This window comes from Oncorhynchus masou, chromosome 29 (assembly GCF_036934945.1).
Source record: "Oncorhynchus masou masou isolate Uvic2021 chromosome 29, UVic_Omas_1.1, whole genome shotgun sequence".
In the NCBI taxonomy this organism is placed as follows: Eukaryota; Metazoa; Chordata; class Actinopteri; order Salmoniformes; family Salmonidae; genus Oncorhynchus; species Oncorhynchus masou.
In genome coordinates this window covers 45,614,945-45,633,631 of record NC_088240.1, presented here as the reverse complement: position 1 = coordinate 45,633,631, position 18,687 = coordinate 45,614,945, and the positions used below count along the sequence as shown (strand labels likewise).

Below are 18,687 nucleotides of genomic sequence, written 5' to 3'. Positions count from 1 at the left end.
TCAAAACTATGAAATAACACATCTGGAATCATGTAGCAACCAATAAAGTGTTAAACAAATCAACATCTATTTGATATTTTAGATTCTTCAAAGTAGCCACCCTTTGTCTTGATGACAGCTTTGCACACTCTTGGCATTCTCTTAACCAGCTTCACTTGGATTGCTTTTCCAAAAGTCTTCACTCTGGATAAGAGCGTCTGCTAAATGACTTAAATGTAAATGTAAATGTCTTGAAGGAGTTCCCACATATGCTGAGCACTTGTTGGCTGCTTTTCGTTCACTCTGCAGTCCAACTCATCGAAAACCATCTCAATTGGGTTGAGGTTGGGTGATTGTGGAGGCCAGGTCATCTGATTAAGCACTCCATCACTCACCTTCTTGATCAAATAGCCCGTAAACATCCTGGAGGTGTGTTGGGTCATTGTCCTGTTGAAAAGTAAATGATAGACCCACTAAGCACAAACCAGATGGGCTGAATGCTGTGGTATCCATGCTGGTTAAATTTGCCTTGAATTCTAAATAAGTCACCGACAGTGTCACCAGAAGAGCACCCCCACACCATCACACCTCCTCCACGCTTCACGGTGGGAATCACACATGCAAAGATCATCCGTTCACCTGCTTTGCGTCTCACAAAAACACAGCGGTTAGAACCAAAATACTCAAATTTGGAATCATCAGACCAAAGGACAAATCACTATTATTCGAAAATGTAGAAAATTGGAACAATAAAGAAAAACTTGTCATTAGTATGAGTTATCCAATTTTGACTGGTACTGTATATATACAGTTGAAGTCAGAAGTTTACATACACTTGAGTTGGATTCATCAAAACTTTATTTTCAACCACTCCACAAATTTCTTGTTAACAAACTATAGTTTTGGCAAGTCGGTTAGGACATCTACTTTGTGCATGACACAATTAATTTTTCCTAAAAATTGTTTACATACAGATAATTTCACGTATGATTCACTGTATCACAAACCCAGTGGATCAGAAGTTTGCACACACCAAGCTGACTGTGCCTTTAAACATCTTGGAAAATTCCAGAAAATTATGTCATGGCTTTAGAAGCTTCTGGTGGGCTAATTGACATAATTTGAGTCAATTGGAGGTGTACCTGTGAATGTATTTCAAGGCCTATCTTCAAACTCAGTGCCTATTTGCTTGACATCATGGGGAAATCAAAACAAGTCAGCCAACACCTCAGAAAAAATGGAATACTTCCACAAGTCTGGTTCATTCTTGGGAGCAATTTCCAAACACTTGAAGGTACCACATGCATCAGTACAAACAATAGTACGCAAGTATAAACACCATAGGAACACGCAGCCGTCATACCGCTCAGGAAGGAGAAGCATTGTGTCTTCTAGAGATGAACATACTTTGGTGCAAAAAGTGCAAATCAAACCCAGAATAACAGCAAAGGAGCTTGTGAAGATGCTGGAGGAAACAGGTACAAAAGCATCTATATCCACAGTAAAACGAGTCCTATTTCGACATAACCTGAAAGGCCGCTCAGCAAGGAAGAAGCCACTGCTACAAAACCGCCATAAAGTACTAGAGTTTGCAACTGCACATGAGGACACATGAGGACAAAGATCGTACATTTTGGAGAAATGTCCTCTGGTCTGATGAAACAAAAATAGAACTGTTTGGCCACAATGATCATCATTATGTTTGGAGAAAAAAGGGGGAGGCTTGCAAGCCGAAGACCACCATGGGAGTGGCAGCATCATGTTGTAGTGGTGCATTGCTGTAAGAGGGAATGGTGCACTTCACAAAATAGATGGCATCATGAGGGTGGCAAATTATGTGGATATATTGAAGCAACATCTCAAGATATCAGTCAGGAAGTTAAATCTTAGTCGCAGATAGGCCTTCCAAATGGACAATGACACCAAGTATACTTCCAGCGTTGTGGCAAAATGGCTTATGGACAACAAAGTCAAGCTATTGGAGTGGCCATTACAAATCCCTGGCCCCTCAGTCCTATCGTAAATTTGTGGGCAGAACTGAAAATGCGTGTGCGAGCCAGGAGGCCTACAAACACGACTCCGTTACACCAGCTCTGTCAGGGGGAATGGGCCAAAATTCACCCAACCTATTGTGGGAAGTTTGTGGAAGGCTACCTGAAACGTTTGACCCAAGTTAAACAATTTAAAGTCAATGCTACCAAATACTAGTTGAGTGTATGTAAACTTCTGACCCACTGGGAATGTGATCAAAGAAATAAAAGCTGAAATAAATTATTCTCTCTGCTATTATTCTGACATTTCACATTCTTAAAATAAAGTGGTGATCCTAACTGACCTAAAACAGGGCATTTTTACTAGGATTAAATGTCAGGAATGTTTAAATGTGTATGGCTAAGGTGTATGTTCTCACGACTTCTGCCGAAGTCGTTGCCTCTCCTTGTTCGGGCGGTGCTCGGCGTTCGACGTCACCGGTCTTCTAGCCATCATTGATCCTTTTTTCATTTTCCATTGGTTTTGTCTTGTCTTCCCACACACCTGTTTTCAATCCCATTCATTACCTGTTGTGTATATAACCCTCTGTTTCCCCTCATGTCTTTGTCAGAGATTGTTTTATTTGTCAGTGTAGTGTGTTTGTTGTATAGGTGTGCGTCGGGTCCTTGTACCCATGTTTGTTTGTTATATACTTTTAGTGTTATGGAGCATACTCCGTGGACTTTATTAAAAGACTCCATTTTACACTCCATTTGACTCTCCTGCGCCTGACTTCCCTGCCACATATTACACCTATGCATGACAGTATGTAAACTTCCGACTTCAGATGTATGTATTGTTTATTTGTCCAAAAATTCATGTAGCAACAACAGATTGCCCCCTCAGGTCTTTCAAAAGTGTGCAAGTTTGAGCATGTGTCCATTAGGACTATGGATATTATTATTATTTTTTTTCATCTGCATGAACTAGATTGAGCAATAAAAGCCCCACTTTTATTCCATAGGCTTGGATATGCACTATGCAGCTGTTGCAAGAGCGCATTTTCCACTGGCTGTCCACTGGTTTCAATTTTTTAAATTAATTGGCAGCTTAAACTTCTTGAATTCAACCATTATTGGGATCAAATTTAGATTTGGGAACAGCCATTCACAACAATCACAATCCGTGAGGTGCAAATAGCTAAATGAGTGAGCAGCAGTGTGATTCACATCAATACGCTATGTAGATATCAATAATAAGTGATATCCGTATCGCCAAACACTATACCACTGCTGTCCTTACCTCCAAGCGTTTATTCAAGTTGGATCATCTTTGAATGCCGACAGCATTCGCAGCATTGGAAGACATAGCTTGGACTGTAGTCTGCAAAATACTATTCCTGCTCTTTTCCCATGATCCATGAAACACATGTGGTGTGTCATCATAGTGGTCTCTGACTTGTGGTCAGACTCGCTCAGGTGGAACAAACTTCAATTTGAACCTTTTTTGAATGTTGATTTGAATGTCATTGAGAAAACAGAAGTGTCAAAGATTTTTTTCACAAACATCCTTTCTGAATTTAAAAGTAATCCTCGAAGTAATCATCTAGTTTATCAAAAGTATCTGTAATCTGATTACAATATTTTTGCTGGTAACGTGATGGATTACAGTTACCATTTTTGTAATCCCTTACATGTAAAGGATTACATGTAATCTGTTACTCCCCAACCCAGAGGGTAACTTCACTCAAACATATTTCTAGATTATTCCCAGATGTCAAAAGTGGTCTCCTGATGTGGTTTAAGCATTTTTGTGGAATTAAAACATCACATTTTGTTGGTTTTCTTTGAGTGAATACCTGAAACACATTGGGAAAATCTGAACTCTGTGAATTTCTGACTCAGTTGACAGCCTCATTTGTCTTTTTCAATAGACTTCTTGGATTGTGAAAAACCAATATGGGATTTATCCTTTTAGGTTATTCAGAGTGTATGTCACTGTTGGTCATAGAATTATTCACACAGGGCGCTTTTCCTTCGCTGGGCAGGCCTTTTGGGAAATCTTTGGCAAAATAATCGTATACCCATTTTTTTCAGGCACCATTACACCACGGATGAGATTCATTGTCAAAACACATGTTTTTACCGACTCTTGCCACTGTTCTTTCAGCATACACACACAGTACTGGTTAAATCTAGGATCGGCTTCCTATTTCGTTACAAAGCCTCGTTCATGCTGCCAAACATACCCTCGTAAAACTGACTATCCTACCGATCCTTGACTTCGGCGATGTCATTTACAAAATAGCCTTCATCACTCTACTCAGCACATTTAATGCAGTCTATCACAGTGCCATCCGTTTTGTCACCACAGCCCCATATACTACCCACCACTGCGACCTGTATGCTCTGCGCTCTTGTGAGATTCAACAGAAGATCTCTTTGTTTCTTGTGACCTAGAACAAGCTTCTCTGTTTTGTCCGAGTTTAAAAGTAGAAAGTTTGCAGCCATCCACTTCCTTATGTCTGAAACACAGGCTTCTAGCGAGGGCAATTTTTGGGCTTCACCATGTTTCATTGAAATGTACAGCTGTGTGTCATCCGCATAGCAGTGAAAGTTAACATTATGTTTTCGAATGTCATCCCCAAGAGGTAAAATATATAATGAAAACAATAGTGGTCCTAAGTCGGAACCTTGAGGAACGCCGAAATTTACAGTTGATATGTCAGAGGACAAACCATTCAAAGAGACATACTGATATCTTTCCGACAGATACGAAACCAGGCCAGAACTTGTCCGTGTAGACCAATTTGGGTTTCCAATCTCTCCAAAAGAATGTGGTGATTGATGGTATCAAAAGCAGCACTAAGGTCTAAGAGCAGGAGGACAGATGCAGAGCCTCGGTCTGATGCCATTAAAAGGTAATTTAACACCTTCACAAGTGCAGTCTCAGTGCTATGATGGGGTCTAAAACCAGACTGAAGCATTTTGTATACATTGTTTGTCTTCAGGAAGGCAGTGAGTTGCTGCGCAAAAGCTTTTTCAAGCTTTTTTGAGAGGAATGGAAGATTCGATATATGCCGATAGTTTTTTATATTTTCTGGGTCAAGGTTTGACTTTTTCATGAGAGGCTTTATTACTGCCACTTTTAGTGAGTTTGGTACACATCCTGTGGACAGAGAGCTGTTTATTATGTTCAACAGAGGAGGGCCAAGAACAGGAAGCAGCTCTTTCAGTAGTTTAGTTGGAATAGGGTCCAGTATGCAGCTTGAAGATTTAGAGGCCATAATTATTTTCATCACTGTGTCAAGAGATATAGTACTAAAACACTTGAGTGTCTCTCTTGATCCTAGTTCCTGGCAGAGTTGTGCAGACTCAGGACAACTGAGCTTTGAAGGAATACGCAGATTTAAAGAAGAGTCCGTAATTTACTTTAATGTTCATGATCTTTTCCTCAAAGAAGTTCATGAATTTATTACTGCTGAAGTGAAAGCCATCCTCACTTGGGGAATGCTGCTTTTTAGTTAGCTTTGCAACAGTATCAAAAATTAATTTTGGATTGTTCTTATTTTCCTCAATTAACTTGAAAAATAGGATGATTGAGCAGCAGTGAGTGCTTTTCGATACTGCACGGTTCTGTCTTTCCAAGGTAGTCGGAAGACTTCCAGTTTGGTGTGGAGCCATATCCGTTCCAATTTTCTGAAAGCTTGCTTCAGAGCTCGGGTATTTTCTGTATACCAGGGAGCTAGTTTCTTATGGCAAATGTTTTTAGTTTTTAGGGGTGCAACTGCATCTAGGGTATTGCTCAAGGTTAAATTGAGTTCCTCAGTTAGGTGGTTAACTGATTTTTGTCCTCTGATGACCATTCTTTTCATGATTTCGAGCCAGCTGTCTCTGTGAATGAGTACTTCCCTCCTCCTTGCAGTCCTGCAATACGGTAGTTGAGATGAACTTCCCTTGCCCTTCGGACACTTCCGCAAGCACTGCGGCCGTCTCAGCAAGAAAAACATTGATGCACAGAGTATACTATGCTTCCGATGATGCACCTTCTGCTTTGTGGGGGACTGTCACCCCTTTCATTTTATTTTGATTGCATTTATTCCCGAATGAGTGAGTGTTCATGTGAAAAGGATTAGCATTTCAAATAATAGAATTATCAATTGTGTAGTGACTCCTTCTGTTCTTTCCCGCCTTTTCAGTCCACACCAACTTCTCTTTGTCCACCAAGCGGTCATATTGGTTTAGCCCACTAGGGAACCTCCCCTATCATTTCCTTGTAACCATATCTACTGTGTGGTTTGTTTACGCATTTCTGTGATTATTTAGTTAGTTAGTCAATAAATTATTAAGACAATGGATGTATGGGTGGTTCATATTAAAGGCTGGGTTTGTGCAGAAAACCAACAATTTATGACGTTTGGAATGAGACTAATGTGAGGTAAAGAATAATTCATTGTTTAGAAGACTAATTGATCAGATATTAAAATATCTGAAGAGTTATATTAGGAAAAATATAACTTTGTAAACTGATGCCCCTACTTCCTAGTTAATTACATTTACATGCTTAGTTTAATCATGTAATAACAATTACAGAGAACTGATTTAATAACGTAAGTCTTCACTTCAATGATGCCAAAGACATGGCACTCGCTAGCTACTTCCAGACACAAATGAGGCAGCTCACTCTGACCATTTTACTCACCCGAGCAGAGCTGGTTAGGCTGTTTTATGTTATCCAGTGTGTTGGTGACTGCAACTGTGCTGCTTGCAACAATTTAATTACTATTTTTTGCCAAAGTTTAGGTGTTGAGCGTTCGTAAATTCATCAGTTATTCTGTGTTCTGGCATACTCAGACGAGTGCTCTGAAGTCAGATTAGCTAGCCAGAGTGGTTGTACAAGCTACGTCTATTGACAGTTGTCATGGTGACATCATGAACATTCTATTGATATGGTTACTTGCATAGTGAAGTCTTTTGTTTAGACATGTAGCTGTCTAGCTAGCTAAACAATGAACCATAATCCCAACTCATAATGTTACTACCCTGCATGAATCTGCAGGTAGCTAACCAACCAGGTTCCATGTTAGTTAGCTTACATTAGGCTATAACTAGAAATGCAAATGGCTCTGAGAACGAATAATATTACTACACAGATCATACATAATACATTACATAGCGAGCTAGCTAGCTAACAGTACACTTTAACCTGAAATGAAAACTACTTTCTGACAAAATTAGAAATGTGTAATATCTGAAAATGTATTGAGCTAGACCATATACATGGATGGACGCTTCTCCCTCTCTTTCACAGATGCCCTGGTTGCCTTAGTTTGAAGATCAAATCCGGAGACAGTTGTTTTATAACACAGCCTTCTGTGTGTTCTCTTTTTGACTCCATCCACATTTTCTCCACATTCAGAGGCGCCAGAGCGTCCGCCCCTCTGTCCCGAGCTGCCCCTCTTTCCCGAGCTGCCCCTCTGTCCCGAGCTGCCCCTCTGTCCAGTGGGGTCATTGAGAAGGGTGGCCATGGTTAGAAAGCCACGGAGGCAGACTATAAGGCGGACTAAGACGATGGGGAAGTGGGGTCCGCATCCCGCACCAGAGCCGCCACCGCGGACAGACACCCACCCAGACCCTCCCCTATAGGTCAAGGTTTTGCGCACCTTTGGGGGGGGGTACTGTCACGTTCTGACCTTTATTTCCTTTGTTTTGTCTTTATTTAGTATGGTCAAGGCGTGAGTTGGGGTGGGCAGTCGATGTTTGTTTTTCTATGTTTCGGCCTAGTATGGTTCTCAATCAGAGGCAGGTGTCATTAGTTGTCTCTGATTGAGAATCATACTTATGTAGCCTGGGTTTCACTGTGTGTTTGTGGGTGATTGTTCCTGTCTCTGTGTTTGCACCAGATAGGACTGTTTTGGGTTTTCACGTTTCTTGTTTTTGTTAGTTTGTTCATGTGAATTGATTTATTAAACATGAATCAAAAGAACCACGCTGCGCTTTGGTCCGCCTCTCCGTCAATGGAAGAAATCCCTTACACAGATAGCATACACCTTTGTTATTGAGGCACATGAACGTTCACATGTTTCATAAGACATTTCTGCCAAAAAATACATTTTGATTTAAAAAAAAGGTTAGTTTCAAATCTCTCTCCTGTGAAGTAGTGATGCGCAACATATACCTAGTTTCCTGAAATGAGTCACATTTTTTAAGAATACTTTGCTGAAGTGACTTGTCAGTGAATAAAACTGGTTTATGTGACTAAGCAGACTAATGTTATTGTGCTGGGAACATGTGAACATCTTTCCTCTTTTTCTTTCCAAGAAGGGAATTAGCAGGTAGCATGCCATTCCTCTCCAATACGAGTGTCACCAATGTGTCAGCCCCTAGCCACTTCTCCATGACACCTCATAGTGCCCTATTCTCATTAATATTTCAGTCCAGCAGCCATATAATCTTAACATATGGAATTGTTTTAAGATTGTCATACCGAGGATCATTCAGCTATTTGATTTTCAATTTAATTTATTAGGTGTTTTATTTTTTACATTTGATGAAACATTGAATTTGGCCTTACTGCAATTAGTCAATTTAAATGCATTGAATAACATATTCATACATGGGATGATAAGCTCAGAGAATTATTATACATTTGAAGCCATATTTAACTAAATAAATTGTCACTACAGTACTTCCATTCGATTGGATGTGGTACCAAACCCAAAGGAAAGACATGCCTAGTTGCCTATTAATGCCGTTTTTATTTATTATAATAAGCAGAACCATTCTCCTACAGGCCCTGGTCAAAAGTAGTGTACTCTAAAGAGGATAGGGTGTCATTTTTGACAGAGACATTATTTGTGAATTCTATGGGTTTGGGCTATTTACCTTCTTTGGCAGGCAAAATAATACTTGTTATGTAAGCGTTAAAGCTGCTTCTGGCCATACTGCTAGGATACAATCTTAGAAAAAATGGGTTCCAAAAGGGTTCTTTGGCTGTCCCCATAGGTTGACCCATTTTGATTCCAGGAAAGGGTTTTACATGAAACCCAAAAGGGTTCTACCTGAAACCAAAAATAAATATTCAAAGGGTTCTCCAGAGGACTGCTGAAGAACTGTTTGAGGTTCTAGATAGCACCTGTCTAAGAGTGTAGTAGGGCTCTGAAATGATTTCCTCAACCACTGTGCTTCTAGCTTTATTTGGTCTTAAACATGGTTGTCTGAATGCCTTACTTGTCACACAGTTAACTACTGATTTGATTTGATTTTAGGTGATTCAGTCTCAACCAGGGCTGTTAGGGTGACCATATTACCGCCACACCGGCAGTCACGATGGCAGTTAAATTCCTTTTTAGTCAGGTAATTAGGCTTCTCCATGCTCTGATGCTGCTGATGATCATAAGTAGCCTACCAAACCAGCTAAGTGCCTGGTACTCAGCACTCTACTGTCCCTCTAATCACTCTGACATCAACGCAAGTGTAATCAAACACTTGACGAACACTATGAGCTCATGATGCACACCATTTTTATAGGCTATGCAATTGCGTGAGAAAACAGAGTGATCATCTCTATTAAACAGGGTTCCATCAGCTTTCTATATGCTAGGCCTACTATATTTATTTCTCAACTTTCCTAATATTAAGCACAATGCTTCTCTTTACAACAGGAGTATAGCCTATCTGGCAAGCATGAAAATGAACCATGGGAAAAGCCTCCTCCATTCGCTATTTTAAGTGCATGACATGTATTTTTTCCCCTGCCCATTTTTTTCTAGACAGGTGCATGATAATGGTCCATTCTAAATCCAAACATATGTTAGTAGGTATATGTAAAAACAAGATAAAATCAAGAATAGTCTGATGGGTGACTTTATTAGCCTAAGAATTGTGAATGATATATTATCACTTGGGAATGATGCCCAGCTTGAGGAAAGAAACAGCGCATGCCTTGTTTTTGCGACTTTTACAAATCATAGTTGCACACATCATGTAGGCTAGCCCATAGGCCTATATGTTTTGATAAGGTTAAACTAAAATGGCCAAATAACTTCTTAAAATTAAGCACATTAATCAGCTTTACAGTGAGTGTAGAGCCTAACAGGTTTGGGGAAGATCATTTTCACCATAAAATGTACTTATATAATAAAAGCATTACATGCATATTTGCATTTGGGTCACTTTTGAGAATTGGGTTTTCCTGCTAATGGAACATTCATGCTTAAAGCCTATTGCCACGTGCTCATTGCTATGCTTATAATGTGAAGAAATACCCTCAGAGTTTATCAACATTTTAAGCTAAATGTTCTGATCTGTTGCGTTAGCCTCACTGCTTAAAACTTATTTTTTTATGCTGGTGGTTGTATTAATGTGGGATCTATCGCATCCCACAACTGTCCCAGACAATGTTTGGAATATTTATTTCTTGCACAGAATAGAATAGGTCAACTTTTGTACTATGGGGGATATTAGATTGACATAGCTTTTGCTGTTCGTTAGGCCTACTCATCTTGTTCGCTGACAAAAAGTAAATGTGGACAGTTCTTCCATTATCTTCAATAGGCGCCTTGGAATTGGATAAGGACGCACGCAGTTGCATCCCCGATGTGTCTGTCTTCACTTGTAGCCTGTGAGAAAGACCCAATCACATGACGGAGAGCCATGTGAGTGATAGTCGCTTAGGAGCACGCAGCCGGGAGAGAGGAATTACAATTATTATATTAATCCCAAGGGTACAACAGCCACTGGCATTGCTTTTTTAGGGGACATTACGGCCATACAAGGGGATGCCGCCGGGAAATTCAAGGAATTATCAAGTGCTTGTCAAATTGTGAATGTGAGACTGATGAAGTGCGCAAAAAACAAAGCAGAGCTTCACTTTTTTCAAATGATCATTAGCGTCACATCGTGCAGCCTTAGAATGTACTAAAAATGTAAACATAAAGCCCAACATTTGTATCACAACTAAAGTTACAGAAATAACTCTAAATCAAGCATATAGGACTACCTGTTTCTTTGTAAACCGCTCAACACAGAATAGCCGCATGTGCTCACTCCCTCAAATCGCTTGGAGAAAATATCCTTTCTATTTTATTCAGCTATTTTCAATTGTATTCTTCATATTGTAAAATAGTATAAAATAATGCCACGGAATTCTAAGCAAATCTTGTCTGTCAAATGAACTAGTCTTGCCCACGGTCATATGGCATAGCCAGATCAGGGCTTTTCATAAGGACAACTCAGAGTATGCTATTCTGTTCTCCTGAAATAGACAATTTTCTTCATATCATGTTTCTTTAGACCTGTCTAAAATAAATAATAGATTTATTGTGGTGGTGTAGGCTATACTACATGGATTTATTATATGACTTTTCAAAAGGTCTGCATCAGTTGCTTGTAGGCTATGCGTGGAAGACAGGAGATGCTACATTTGTTTATGTTAATTAGCAGTCTATTACCGTGAAACCGGCAGTTAGTTGCTTGACAATCACCGGCTGACAAAATTTCATGACCGCCACAGCCCTAGTCTCACCATATATCGGATGAAAATGGAAAGTAAATACATTCAGTATTCTGTTAAAATATGCCATTCCTGAGCCTGTATGGAGCACGTAATGATATGTTGCTGCCTGCATTTACATGCAGGTTTCGACATTAGAATCATGGAATGAATTCTAAAAACCATGACGACGTACATTTAACTACGAAAGGACTACCTCCGGCGCCGACAGAGATGGCTGCCTCGCTTCGCGTTCCTAGGAAAATATGCATTTTTTTTATTTTTTACGTGTTATTTCTTACATTAGTACCCCAGGTCATCTTAGGTTTCATTACATACAGTCGAGAAGAACTACTGAATATAAGAGCAGCGTCAACTCACCATCAGTACGACCAAGAATATGACTTTCGCGACGCGGATCCTGTGTTCTGCCTTACAAGCAGGACAACGGAATGGATTGCATGCAGCGACCCAAAAAAAACGACTCCGAAAAAGAGGGAAACGTGGCGGTCTTCTGGTCAGACTACGGAGACTGGCACATCGTGCCCCACTTCCTAGCATTCTTCTTGCCAATGTCCAGTCTCTTGACAACAAGGTTGATGAAATCCGAGCAAGGGTAGCATTCCAGAGGGACATCAGAGACTGTAACGTTCTGTGCTTCACGGAAACATGGCTCACTGGAGAGACGCTATCCGAAGCGGTGCAGCCAACGGGTTTCTCCACGCATCGCGCCGACAGAAACAAACACCTTTCTGGTAAGAAGAGGGGTGGGGGTGTATGCCTTATGGCTAACGAGGCATGGTGCGATGAAAGAAACATACAGGAACTCAAATCCTTCTGTTCACCTGATTTAGAATTCCTCACAATCAAATGTAGACCGCATTATCTACCAAGAGAATTCTCTTCGATTATAATCACAGCCGTATATATCCCCCCCCCAAGCAGACACATCGATGGCTCTGAACAAACTTTATTTAACTCTTTGCAAACTGGAAACCATTTATCCGGAGGCTGCATTCATTGCTGTTGGGGATTTTAACAAGGCTAATCTGAAAACAAGACTCCCTAAATTTTATCAGCATATCGATTGCGCAACCAGGGGCGGAAAAACCTTGGATCACTGTTACTCTAACTTCCGCGACGCATATAAGGCCCTGCCCCGCCCCCTTTCGGAAAAGCTGACCACGACTCCATTTTGCTGATACCTGCCTACAGACAAAAGCTAAAAAAAGCTCCCATGCTGAGGTCTGTCCAACGCTGGTCCGACCAAGCTGACTCCACACTCCAAGACTGCTTCCATCACGTGGACTGGGACATGTTTTGTATTGCGTCAAATAACAACATTGACGAATACGCTGATTCGGTGTGCGAGTTCATTAGAACGTGCGTTGAAGATGTCGTTCCCATAGCAACGATTAAAACATTCCCTAACCAGAAACCTTGGATTGATGGCAGCATTCGTGTGAAACTGAAAGCGCGAACCACTGCTTTCAATCAGGGCAAGGTGTCTGGTAACATGACTGAATACAAACAATGCAGCTATTCCCTCCGTAAGGCTATCAAACAAGCTAAGCGTCAGTACAGAGACAAAGTAGAATCCCAATTCAACGGCTCAGACACAAGAGGCATGTGGCAGGGTCTACAGTCAATCACGGACTACAGGAAGAAATCCAGCCCAGTCACGGACCAGGATGTCTTGCTCCCAGGCAGACTAAATAACTTTTTTGCCCGCTTTGAGGACAATACAGTGCCACTGACACTGCCTGCAACGGAAAAATGTGATCTCTCCTTCACTGCAGCCGAGGTGAGTAAAACATTTAAACGTGTTAACCCTCGCAAGGCTGCAGGCCCAGACGGCATCCCCAGCCGCGCCCTCAGAGCATGCGCAGACCAGCTGGCTGGTGTGTTTACGGACATATTCAATCAATCCCTATACCAGTCTGCTGTTCCCACATGCTTCAAGAGGGCCACCATTGTTCCTGTTCCCAAGAAAGCTAAGGTAACTGAGCTAAACGACTACCGCCCATGTAGCAATCACTTCCGTCATCATGAAGTGCTTTGAGAGACTAGTCAAGGACCATATCACCTCCACCCTACCTGACACCCTAGACCCACTCCAATTTGCTTACCGCTCAAATAGGTCCACAGACGATGCAATCTCAACCACACTGCACACTGCCCTAACCCATCTGGACAAGAGGAATACCTATGTGAGAATGCTGTTCATCGACTACAGCTCAGCATTCAACACCATAGTACCCTCCAAGCTCGTCATCAAGCTCGAGACCCTGGGTCTCGACCCCGCCCTGTGCAACTGGGTACTGGACATCCTGACGGTCCGCCCCCAGGTGGTGAGGGTAGGTAACAACATCTCCTCCCCGCTGATCCTCAACACTGGGGCCCCACAAGGGTGCGTTCTGAGCCCTCTCCTGTACTCCCTGTTCACCCACGACTGCGTGGCCACGCACGCCTCCAACTCAATCATCAAGTTTGCGGACGACACAACAGTGGTAGGCTTGATTACCAACAACGACGAGACGGCCTACAGGGAGGAGGTGAGGGCCCTCGGAGTGTGGTGTCAGGAAAATAACCTCACACTCAACGTCAACAAAACTAAGGAGATGATTGTGGACTTCAGGAAACAGCAGAGGGAACACCCCCTATCCACATTGATGGAACAGTAGTGGAGAGAGTAGCAAGTTTTAAGTTCCTCGGCATACACATCACAGACAAACTGAATTGGTCCACTCACACAGACAGCATCGTGAAGAAGGCGCAGCAGCGCCTCTTCAACCTCAGGAGGCTGAAGAAATTCGGCTTGTCACCAAAAGCACTCACAAACTTCTACAGATTCACAATCGAGAGCATCCTGGCGGGCTGTATCACCGCCTGGTACGGCAACTGCTCCGCCCTCAACCGTAAGGCTCTCCAGAGGGTAGTGAGGTCTGCACAACGCATCACCGGGGCAAACTACCTGCCCTCCAGGACACCTACACCACCCGATGTTACAGGAAGGCCATAAAGATCATCAAGGACATCAACCACCCGAGCCACTGCCTGTTCACCCCGCTATCATCCAGAAGGCGAGGTCAGTACAGGTGCATCAAAGCTGGGACCGGGAGACTGAAAAACAGCTTCTTTCTCAAGGCCATCAGACTGTTAAACAACCACCACTAACATTGAGTGGCTGCTGCCAACACACTGACACTGACTCAACTCCAGCCACTTTAATAATGGGAATTGATGGGAAATGATGTAAATATATCACTAGCCACTTTAAACAATGCTACCTTATACAATGTTACTTACCCTACATTATTCATCTCATATGCATACGTATATACTGTACTCTATATCATCGACTGCATCCTTATGTAATACATGTATCACTAGCCACTTTAACTATGCCACTTTGTTTACATACTCATCTCATATGTATATACTGTACTCGATACCATCTACTGTATCTTGCCTATGCTGCTCTGTACCATCACTCATTCATATATCCTTATGTACATATTCTTTATCCCCTTACACTGTGTATAAGATAGTAGTTTAGGAATTGTTAGTTAGATTACTTGTTGGTTATTACTGCATTGTCGGAACTAGAATCACAAGCATTTCGCTACACTCGCATTAACATCTGCTAACCATGTGTATGTGACAAATACAATTTGATTTTATTTGTAACTGTGGCAATATTTGCACTCTTTTTGTGTTTTTGTTTTGTATAAAAGACTAAGGCGTCTTTGTTTCGAATTGACACTTTGATATGTGCATGCTATTTGTAAGCAATGTGCTCAGGTAGAATAATAGCCCGGAGTTTTCTGTCTTGCCTCTTGCCCATGTGACTGCATGATTCGGGGTTGGAATGCTTTGTCTGAGTCATTTGAGTTACCTAATTTAGACTGAATTGGATCAAATCCAAAATGTCACACTATGCACTATACATTGCACTACTTTTAGGTTCCATTTGGGATGTAGATGCAGTGCCAACCATATTATGTAAAGCCAGACAGAACTTACTTCCCTAAAGACGAAGAAAGACTCTTGCTTCAAAATGTAGCATGACTAATGGAAGACTGCAAAAACATAGATTTGTCAATCAGTAGTTTTTCCAATTGACTTTGATTGTTTTTCGATGGTATTTGTTAAATGAGATTATTACACAGCTCAAAATGTAGACCTTATAATGCTGTTCTTGGCACCATTCGATAGGTGTCAAATCCTGACGGTTCTTGTGTCTCTCACAAAATAACGTTTAATCTCAATGGGACTGTATAGATAAATGTAAAATATTTTGTGTCATTGTTCTGTTTTATTTTAAACTGATAATGAGCTACTAAAGATCCCAATAAGCACTAAACATACACATTTAACACAACCTAATGACCCTGATAAGACATTTGGGATGCATACCAAATTGGACCATATTCGCTATATAGTGTACTACTTTGACCAGGGCCTATTGGGCTCTTCTCAAAAGCAGTGCACTGTAGGCAATAAGATGCCATTAAGGAAGGGGCCTTGGACTCATCTGCATAATGCAATATATTTTTGCGTACCTCCCACTTTTGCTTCAGTATGTTTACGCATTCAACTAACGTTTTTTGATTTGTGTTTTTACATGGCAGGTTTTGATGACCGGGACACAGATCTCTTCTTGTGCGACACCAACACCTGCAAGTTTGACGGAGAGTGTTTGAGAATTGGAGAGACTGTGACGTGCATCTGTAACTTCAAGGTAAGACACTGTTCAATGTTTTATTCTCAGAAAATGTTTTGGGGAAAAATTGCATATTCTTCTTTTCATATACAGCGATCATTGTTGCCACCTCATTAGTTTGGAGTTGGATTTTTATGGTGGGCTGACGGTTTGTTGTTTTTCAAATTAAGATGTTGGACTTTACATTTACATTTTACATTTAAGTCATTTAGCAGACGCTCTTATCCAGAGCGACTTACAAATTGGTGAATTCACCTTCTGACATCCAGTGGAACAGCCACTTTACAATAGTGCATCTAAGTCATTAAGGGGGGGGGGGGGTGAGAAGGATTACTTATCCTATCCTAGGTATTCCTTGAAGAGGTGGGGTTTCAGGTGTCTCCGGAAGGTGGTGATTGACTCCGCTGTCCTGGCGTCGTGAGGGAGTTTGTTCCACCATTGGGGGCCAGAGCAGCGAACAGTTTTGACTGGGCTGAGCGGGAACTGTACTTCCTCAATGGTAGGGAGGCGAGCAGGCCAGAGGTGGATGAACGCAGTGCCCTTGCTTGGGTGTAGGGCCTGATCAGAGCCTGGAGGTACTGCGGTGCCGTTCCCCTCACAGCTCCGTAGGCAAGCACCATGGTCTTGTAGCGGATGCGAGCTTCAACTGGAAGCCAGTGGAGAGAGCGGAGGAGCGGGGTGACGTGAGAGAACTTGGGAAGGTTGAACACCAGACGGGCTGCGGCGTTCTGGATGAGTTGTAGGGGTTTAATGGCACAGGCAGGGAGCCCAGCCAACAGCGAGTTGCAGTAATCCAGACGGGAGATGACAAGTGCCTGGATTAGGACCTGCGCCGCTTCCTGTGTGAGGCAGGGTCGTACTCTGCGGATGTTGTAGAGCATGAACCTACAGGAACGGGCCACCGCCATGATGTTGGTTGAGAACGACAGGGTGTTGTCCAGGATCACGCCAAGGTTCTTAGCGCTCTGGGAGGAGGACACAATGGAGTTGTCAACCGTGATGGCGAGATCATGGAACGGGCAGTCCTTCCCCGGGAGGAAGAGCAGCTCCGTCTTGCCGAGGTTCAGCTTGAGGTGGTGATCCGTCATCCACACTGATATGTCTGCCAGACATGCAGAGATGCGATTCGCCACCTGGTCATCAGAAGGGGAAAGGAGAAGATTAATTGTGTGTCGTCTGCATAGCAATGATAGGAGAGACCATGTGAGGTTATGACAGAGCCAAGTGACTTGGTGTATAGCGAGAATAGGAGAGGGCCTCAGAGCCCTGGGGGACACCAGTGGTGAGAGCGCGTGGCGAGGAGACAGATTCTCGCCACGCCACCTGGTAGGAGCGACCTGTCAGGTAGGACGCAATCCAAGCGTGGGCCGCGCCGGAGATGCCCAACTCGGAGAGGGTGGAGAGGAGGATCTGATGGTTCACAGTATCGAAGGCAGCCGATAGGTCTAGAAGGATGAGAGCAGAGGAGAGAGAGTTAGCTTTAGCAGTGCGGGAGCGCCTCCGTGATGCAGAGAAGAGCAGTCTCAGTTGAATGACTAGTCTTGAAACCTGACTGATTTGGATCAAGAAGGTCATTCTGAGAGAGATAGAGGGAGAGCTGGCCAAGGACGGCACGTTCAAGAGTTTTGGAGAGAAAGAAAGAAGGGATACTGGTCTGTAGTTGTTGACATCGGAGGGATCGAGTGTAGGTTTCTTCAGAAGGGTGCAACTCTCGCTCTCTTGAAGACGGAAGGGACGTAGCCAGCGGTCAGGGATGAGTTGATGAGCGAGGTGAGGTAAGGGAGAAGGTCCCCGGAAATGGTCTGGAGGAGAGAGGAGGGGATAGGGTCGAGCGGGCAGGTTGTTGGGCGGCCGGCCGTCACAAGAAGCGAGATTTCATCTGGAGAGAGAGGGGAGAAAGAGGTCAGAGCACAGGGTAGGGCAGTGTGAGCAGAACCAGCGGTGTCGTTTGACTTAGCAAACGAGGATCGGATGTCGTCGACCTTCTTTTCAAGATGGTTGACGAAGTCATCTGCAGAGAGGGAGGAGGGGGGAGGGGGAGGAGGATTCAGAAGGGAGGAGAAGGTGGCAAAGAGCTTCCTAGGGTTAGAGGCAGATGCTTGGAATTTAGAGTGGTAGAAAGTGGCTTTAGCAGCAGAGACAGAGGAGGAAAATGTAGAGAGGAGGAGTGAAAGGATGCCAGGTCCGCAGGGAGGCGGGTTTTCCTCCATTTCCGCTCGGCTGCCCGGAGCTCTGTTCTGTGAGCTCGCAATGAGTCATCGAGCCACGGAGCGGGAGGGGAGGACCGAGCCGGCCTGGAGGATAGGGGACATAGAGAGTCAAAGGATGCAGAAAGGGAAGAGAGGGGGTTGAGGAGGCAGAGTCAGGAGAAAGGTTGGAGAAGGTATGAGCAGAGGGAAGAGATGAAAGGATGGAAGAGGAAAGAGTAGCGGGGAGAGAGAGCGAAGGTTGGGACGGCGCGATACCATCCGAGTAGGGGCAGTGTGGGAAGTGTTGGATGAGAGCGAGAGGGAAAAGGA

At 43.0% G+C, this 18,687-nt stretch overlaps 1 protein-coding gene across 1 annotated transcript in view; it reads left to right on the top strand.

Annotated features, from left to right (window-relative positions):
* The window catches only part of LOC135519914 (tomoregulin-2-like), a 202,277-nt gene that overhangs the window by 32,849 nt on the left and 150,741 nt on the right, over positions 1-18,687 (top strand). The window contains exon 2 of the mRNA XM_064945129.1: positions 16,077-16,186. Within this exon, the coding sequence (XP_064801201.1) occupies positions 16,077-16,186 (110 nt within the window). The remainder of the gene's footprint in view (positions 1-16,076; positions 16,187-18,687) is intronic.